This window comes from Asparagus officinalis, chromosome 8 (assembly GCF_001876935.1).
Source record: "Asparagus officinalis chromosome 8, Aspof.V1, whole genome shotgun sequence".
Taxonomy (NCBI): Eukaryota; Viridiplantae; Streptophyta; class Magnoliopsida; order Asparagales; family Asparagaceae; genus Asparagus; species Asparagus officinalis.
In genome coordinates this window covers 108,543,694-108,552,095 of record NC_033801.1, presented here as the reverse complement: position 1 = coordinate 108,552,095, position 8,402 = coordinate 108,543,694, and the positions used below count along the sequence as shown (strand labels likewise).

General features: G+C 36.4%; 1 protein-coding gene across 4 annotated transcripts in view; it reads right to left on the bottom strand.

Annotated features, from left to right (window-relative positions):
• Positions 5,864–8,402, bottom strand: part of LOC109819935 (double-strand break repair protein MRE11) — a 13,510-nt gene continuing 10,971 nt past the window's right edge. For all 4 annotated transcript variants that reach the window (XM_020385926.1, XM_020385927.1, XM_020385925.1 and 1 more), the window contains 3 exons: positions 8,195–8,309; positions 7,864–8,058; positions 5,864–6,156 (listed from right to left, as the gene is read on the bottom strand). In XM_020385926.1, the coding sequence (XP_020241515.1) occupies positions 6,121–6,156; positions 7,864–8,058; positions 8,195–8,309 (346 nt within the window). In that variant the 3' untranslated portion in view covers positions 5,864–6,120. The remainder of the gene's footprint in view (positions 6,157–7,863; positions 8,059–8,194; positions 8,310–8,402) is intronic.

Genomic DNA, 8,402 nt, shown 5'->3' with positions numbered 1-8,402 from the left:
CTCCACTTGTGAACCAATCTTCATAAACCAAAACACCTTTAAACCAAACTTAAACCCTTGTTAAAACTCTTTTAAAACTTGTTTAAAAAACATTCCATTGGGTTGCTCAGATAGAAGGGGTTTGAGGGTTTATATAGGAAGAGAAAACAACAACAAAAACCCAAAGGAAAAGACCAAAAAGCCCAAGATTCAGAAATCTGATTTTATACCAAAAATAGCTGTTGGGCGATCGGCGGTTGACCGTGGGAATTTTCGTGGTTGACCGTGAGCAACACCAGAGGCAAATCTGGCAACAGAAAAACATACGGTCAACCGTGGTGGTCGACCGCGAGAGCATCCGGTCGACCGTCACGGTCGACCGCGAGCCTCTGAAAAACTTCCTGAGTCTCTGGACTATTTTGGACTATTTTGCAACCCAATTAAAGAAACATTTGATTATGTTAAAACACGATGTTCCTCATGTAGGAATCTGTGATAATCTCATGTCTAAGGATTTGATAACATAACTATTATGAGATCACTTATGCTCATGTAGGAATCTGTGATAATCTCATGTCTAAGGATTTGATAACATAACTATTATGAGATCACTTATGACACTAACCCATGTAGTAATCTCATAGTTAACATAACTATTATGAGATCACTTATGACACTAACCCATGTAGTAATCTCATAGTGGGTCTATCCAGTACCTTGTTCTCTAACAAGTACCTACAAGTTTGATTTATATCACCATATATAATCATCTCATGTTTATCAATCAAAACCCATACTAGTCTTAATTTATCTTTATGCCCTTTAGTGATAAATAACTAGGGATAACATGAATAACATAGTTATTTATAAACATTACAATAATGTAACATGCCAATAATACTAATATGGAGTAAACCATTCTTTAAATAAAAATATAATCATTACATCAATGTCCAAATATTTGGCCTAGGGCATAACCACTAACATGATATTGAAAAAATCACACGAAACCTATTTTTCAAGAAAAACAAACGAGACCTGTAATAACCTGATTATTCATAATTTGACAATATCAATAGATATTGCATGTTGCGAATCTTAGAACTTGGTCAATATCATCATTGTTAGTCATCCAGTGCAATATCAATAGATATTGCAAGTTGCTAATCTCAGAAAATTTGACAGTCATCATAGTCTTAAAGTTAAAAAGTCTAAAAATCCCCCAAAACTTATCATATCAAAGCCCGCTGAAGGAACATGTAACCTGAACAATCAAAAGCACATGTAACTGTAAAAATATCATACCAATAGCATGAGTCTCGTATACATAGAGGGCTTTGTAACAAAAATTCTCTAAAACTTATAAATATCAAAAGCACCTAAACACCAAAATTGAACACCTAAACACTAAACTGACATGAACACAAAACTGAACATAAAGATTCATGTACCGAAGCATACGCCTCTGCACAAAACTGAACACAAAGAATCACAAAATACCACGCACACCCATATTCTAGTCTTCAACCCTCTTTGTTGAGAAATGCATCAATCATGTCGCAAGCATTCATATGCAAAAATCAAATTGAAATAATTAATATACATCGCAAGCATTCATATGCAATATCAATAATCAAAACTTCTATCAATTAAGAAGAAAATTAGCATTGGACAGTGTTTGTTGGAAAAATTGTAAAGAAGAGAATAAAGAAAATGTGACTTTGATTCCTTTGATCTCGGTTACAACTTGATTACAAAAGAGAGGAAAACGAATTTGATTTTCCCCTTTGTTTAAAACTGGGTTCTTCTTGGCAGCAATGGAGTGCTTCCTTCGATTGATTGCGTCGAACTTGCTCTCCGTTGACGATCCGACCGTCTTTATCTCGTGGGAACGATGAACTTTCGTGGAAAGTTTTATGAATAACTCTGAATGAGTTTAAGAACTCTGAACGAGTTTGAACTCTGTGAATAGAGTTGTTGGAACCGAAAATTCGGTTAATAATCAAGCTGTTTTTCTGTTGTTGAAGAATTCTCTCAGATTTGATTTTCTGAGGTTAGTTCAAAAATCCTATCTCCAAGGATTTCGTTGATGTTGTTGCCGAATCTCCAAACCTGAGTGGTTTTGATGATGAAGAATCCAACCCTTGATCTGATTATCAAAAATCCCGATCCTTTAACTCTGTCGAGTTTGTTTTAGAACTGGAAATCTCCAACCTGTATGGTTTAGATCTTTTGAATCCAACCTGCGTGGTTCAGATGCCAAAAATCCAACCTGCGTGGTTCAAATGCCAAAAATCCAACCTTTGATCTGATTATCAAAAATCCCGATCCTTTAACTCTGTCGAGTTTGTTTTAGAACTGAAAATCTCCAACCTGTATGGTTTAGATCTTTTGAATCCAACCTGTGTGGTTCAGATGCCAAAAATCCAACCTGTGACTCAGTTGAGTTCGTTGAGCTTTTATAGGGGGATAAGAGGTTGTAACTGACCCCTATATCCGCTCCTACGTGGGCGAAAATCCCTCAGAACGTGGGATAAACGGTTTTGGAACCGTTCGACTTATGTTTGAATAAGTCAAACGCCCATTCTGGCGTTTAGAACTCAACTTCGTGTTCTTTGAATTGAGACGCGAAGTTGGGTGTTAGCTGAACACCATTGAACGCGAGGGTCGCTCACGTTTGGCTTGTGCATTGACGACGCGAGGGTCGCCTTCATTTCCAACTTGGTGACGCGGGGATGACATCCGCGTTTCAGAAGGAGCCATTTGACTTGTAACTTCTTCTGTAGAGCGTTGCAAGGACCGTTGTTCAATAATCCTAGTTTTAGTTGTTGTGGGGTGTAAAAGCCGTCAGATTGTAACTTTCACTGTAGATTGTGAAGACTGCTGCAGACGCGAGGGTCGCCGTGGCTTGACGCCGCGAGGGTCGCCTTCATTTCCAAAGTTATGACGCGGGGATGACACCCGCGTTTCAGAAGGAGTTAGCTGATTTGTAACTTCTTCGGTAGAGCGTTGCAAGGACCGTTGTTCAGTAATCCTGGCTTTAGCTGTTGTGGGGTGTGAAAGCCGTCAGATTGTAACTTTCACTGTAGATTGTGAAGACTGCTGCATAGAGTTTTCATCAGTTGTCGGAAGTGTCGTTAAATTGTAACCTTTCTCGATCTATGTGAAAAGTCCTCTATTTGCCGCTTTCAATCACCGACCCGAAAGCTATTTGATTGTAGCTTTTGTTGTAGGAGCTAGACGGGAATCAACATCCATAGTGTCTTAAAGATGAATATTCGCCCATAGCTCTCTACCAAGCAACTCACCAACTGAGTCCAACTTTTTATTTCTGAAATCGTCCCACTGCTCATCAGCATCTCTAATAATTGCTACGATATTAGCCATGCTGTTGTCACAGCCGTCAAGATCAATCATCTCAGAGGTGAGGTCGCGTTTGTGGCAATTGTGGAGTTGCGGATACAGTGATTGGGAAGTCGTCTGATTGTGACCTCCGTTGTCGGAGCTTGTTTGAATAAGCTATCTATTGTGATTTTTAGACAGCCTACAGACAGTCAATAATCATAATTTCTAGCAAAAGTTCAGGCATAGGTTCAATCATATAAACTTATGATCATACACTATAATCAAATGGTGACCGCAAACAAGTGAACACAAATTTTGTTACCCCATGAATATTTTTTTCTCTTAAGCATACAACTTTATCACTGTATCATCTTCTAAAAAATACATACACAAACAAACAAACCCAAAAGATACTAATAATTTCAGATAATATTTTTAGTTAATTTTAGTTAATTTTAGATAATTTAAGAACATGAAATTTTTAAATAAGTATAGAAAACGTAAAATTTCATCATAATAATTCTAAATCATACAAAATTTTCAAAAAATCAATTCTAAATTAAGATTAAATCATACATTAGATCTGAAGTATAGCAAGATCCAGCAAAAACACACTAAATTTTCTCAATAAAGGCGCTGCCTTTTTAGCAAGATCTAGCGAAAACAACGAATTTGAGGAACTAAGGCTTGATAAATATGAAAAGCAAGCACGAAAGCAACAGTTTAGAACTCCCGCAAGTATTGGAGAGAAATCATGGCACGAAGAGTAAAAAAGTAAGGGAAAGCGGTGGTGACCCTCGCCCTCAACAAGTTTTCCCCCAAAAGACCACAGATCTAACAATAGTACAAATCTTCGACGATTATATCCGATTTTCTCTCGTTTTGGAAAGAAATGGGAGAAAGAAGCAGATCTGATGTGGAGGGGATTTCTGCGGTTGGAGGGACAAGGGGAAGAAGCGAACCAAAGCATGGAAAAGAACGGGTTTTGTCGAGGTTGGCGGTGTTGTCAGGAAGAGAAAATGGTTTTTCGCTACTCAAATAAGCTAACCAAACGGGCCCTATGGTGAACAAATTTATAAGTGATTCGGACCGTACTTGAAGGCTTTTAGATTTGGACTTGATCCAAGTAAATTAAAATTAGTTTCTTATTTATATTGACTTCGGTTTTTAGAAGAAGAATAATGGGAATCACTTGTCACTGCTACTTAGCACTGTCATCATGCTCTCCATCGTCACGGACAATTCATGTCACCGGCACAAGAATCATCACAAAGATCGTTATCATCGTTGTCAACGCTTAGGGTTGACAGGGAAGTGAATGGTCTAGCTATATCTGACAGCTATAGTAAATCGAGCCTATTTCACTGTTTTTTGCTGAGAAAAGCTAAGGAGCTGTCAACTCAACTGTAGTAGCGCCAACTCGGCTCCAGTAACCGCGCTTATTTGAGCAAGCCAAACAGAGGAGTTGGTGTAATATTACATCCCAAAAAATTGGCAAACAAACAAGCCTTTATGTTAACGTGTTACATCGTTTATCGTTCTCCTCCTCCTCCTCCAGAGGTTGACAATTTCGAGAAGTAAATTTAAAATATCACATTTTTTAGTTTTATTTTTTTAACGCAATTCACATAAAAAAATTGATGTAATATATGAAAAAATAACTAAAAAGAAATGATATAAATTAATATCATAAGAGGTTGACAATTTCGAGAAGTAAATTTAAAATATCACATTTTTTAGTTTTATTTTTTTAACGCAATACACATAAAAAAATTGATGTAATATATGAAAAAATAACTAAAAAGAAATGATATAAATTAATATCATATGTTGCTAAATGAACTATCAAGAAATATATAATACTAAGTTAGGTCCATCCCGAATGAATTGTCATATGGATACATGTGGACCTCATTACTCAAATATGTTTTAATAGCTTATTTTGGTAAATTATATGGCAACAGAGCCAATATCCTCATCATATATGATAATGCGAAATTTCCAAGTATCCAATGCTCGGTGCAAAATTCCTAAAAGTACAATGTCAAATAAAAATATTTCCTGCGACACACTTGTAAGAAGAAATAAGTAGGGTTTTCTGCATATATACTCCCTCAATCTTCAATATTTGCAAATTTATCTATATTTGTTATTTGCAAAATTACTTCCCAAAACTGGCATATTGGATCTTTCTACCTCTCCAACATAACAATGTTGGTCTCTAAATAGATCTATGTCAAAAATTCCAACAATTTCCAATTTATTTACACCTCATTTTTAAATTAAAATTATTAAGTGAGAAGGGTAGAAGAAATCAATGTGTGACAATTGGGCGGAATTTTACAGATATCAATATTTGATGGGTAATTTTGCACGTATGAAAGATTTGACGGATGTGCAAAATAACACAAAAAAGTATTGGACACTCATGCTCCATGGTAAGTAAACTATCGTTGTGACTATTCATCCTGCCTCTTGATTGTCCAAGCTTTTCTGAAAACTCTATTCAAACGTTTTCCAAAAAAACTTCACTAAAGACTGAAGTGAAAATAAAGTTTCCATCTTTCACTAATGAGAAAATAATCAGTGCATACAGTGAAGACAAAATCTTAGGCCAATAAAAGCTTATCTCCTTAAGTTTTTGGCATAGAAATTAATATACAAGGAATACTTCACATTTACTACAGGAGGGCAAAATAGTGACTCAAGATCTCCACCCTACCCCTTTGAGAGCGCATTATACTGGTTTGAACCTCAACAATGAAATATCCTTCGATTTTGTGAGCTTGAGAACAATCATCTCTTTCGGATCGCACCATAGTTCCTTGTTACCTGTTATGTTACAAAGAGAAGGGAAGTGAAAAAGTACAAAGAATGGCAGAAAAATTAGTCTTCAGTTCATGATATAATTGACATTTTAGTCTCTCTTTTAATTTCTTTTTCAAAATCTATTTCTTTTTCTTCCTTTATGGTGAACGAATACATGAATACTGCTCACTATGTTTCTTAAATAAGATATTCAATTCGAAAATCTAAACTTTCTAGGATTCAATTGTTAAGATACACACTAATAAGAACGCCTCGAACGGAGACGCAATACACAGAATAAAGGCATAAAATCAATCACAGTACTCACAGATATATGTGGTTCACTCCTTCGGAGCTACTCCACGGTGCAACGACGACAAAAAATTCTTTTATATTCCAAAAGAATTAGACTAAAGAGAACACTTTCTCTTGATCAAGATACACTCCAAGAACTCTCATAAACTCTCTCTATGTTCTCTCTTACTCTTCTATGAGAGGAGTTGTTTATGAGATAAATTTTTCTGAAGAATTTAGACTCTATTTATAGTGTTTGAGAAATATTATGTACTAATAAAATATTATTAGAGGGACTCGCCACTAATAATAGTTTATTGGTGGGACCCACCACCCTTTTAATTTCTCAACAAAAGCGGCACCGAATTATTCCTTTATCTAAAAGAGTGGGTTGCTGACAAAAAGGTGGGCGGCTGACAATCTCCCACTTGAAGATTAGTATCAATCATATCTTCAAACCATTCTTGGTTGCATCATCCGGATGTCTTATATCTTTGACGTCTTGCACGGCCCTCAACATTCTCAACGGAGGCCATATGAGGCAACACACAGTCTCACTTTTTCAAGCGGAACCAACTTGGTCAGCATATCAGCTGGATTGTATCTCGTATCAATCTTCACAAGCTTGAACTCTCACAAACTCTCTCTATGTTTTCTCTCTTACTCTTCTATGAGAGAAGTGGTTTCTGGAATAAATTTTCCTAAAGAGTTTATGCCCTATTTAGTGTTTGAGAAATACTATGCACTAATAAAATATTATTAGTGGGACCCGCCACTAATAATAGTTTATTGGTGGGACCCACCATCCTTTTAATTTCTCAACAAAAGCGACACTGAATTCTTCCTTTGTGAGTGGGCTGCTGATAAAAAGGTGGGCGGCTGACATCAATTATATGCATCTTTTCGCACATTCAACTCTATCAAGGGTCATTTTCTTAGTTAAATTATCAGCATGGCCTCTTATCATCGATCATTTTATCTCCCACTTCCAGATTTACCGTTTCATCTAGCCAAAATACCCACTATTGCATTCCATCATGATCCTACTATTCGGTCTCAGAAAGGATATTCAGTGCCATCCTTCAACACAAGCTTGAAAGGTGAAGATATAGAATATAAGATCTATAATGAATCTGTCCAAATCCAAAGGGACGTCATCCATAAAAAATGTAGAAACAAAATCCGCCAGCACATATGTCCTTTATAAGTTGGCAGCCATATTGCAGTTTTCAGTATAAATGCCTTGCTCCTATGTATGGATTAGTTTGTCTTTTTTGTCCTTACATTGTTGATTTGTTAAACTCGAGATATAATAGACAGTTTCTGTTTTTGTTTTTTGGTTGATATATTCGCTATAATACTCCAAGAAAATTCAGAATACAGCCGAGTTACCATACAATCAGAAGAATCGATGGGAGAATAAGAAAGATAAGTTACCCGAGTCTGGGCTTTCTTTAATCTATTGGCATTCTCATCATCGTCATCGTCGTCATCATTGTCCTTGCTCATGAACATACTATGGATGGAAGACATATCTGACTTTTTCCCCCTCTTTGCAGTAGACGTGCCTCTACCTCTTCCTCTAGGAGCAGCTCTTTTTCGCCCCTTCCCTCGACCAGTTTCTTCGAGATCCTTTAACAAGAAGATAAAATAGAAGGGAATATATGAAAAAGAAAATAAAACAATATGATAGCAAAAAAGTTAGTTTTTTTAATCAATGTATAAAGCAGATAAAACTATGCAAGATGCCAAAATGGATAGAACATACAGAATTGTCAGCAACTTCATTTGCTTCAAATTTCTCTGTCTCCTCGCTTGAAGGAGATTGTACTTCTTCCTCCGCAATGCTTCTAACTGCAGCTGATGCAGAGACAGAAGCTGATCTGCAACATAATATGCCAAGTCACAACCATATGTCAAGAGTTTGTACATAAATGTGCCTGTCATAAGAAATACTCACAAGTGTGGGTGGGGAT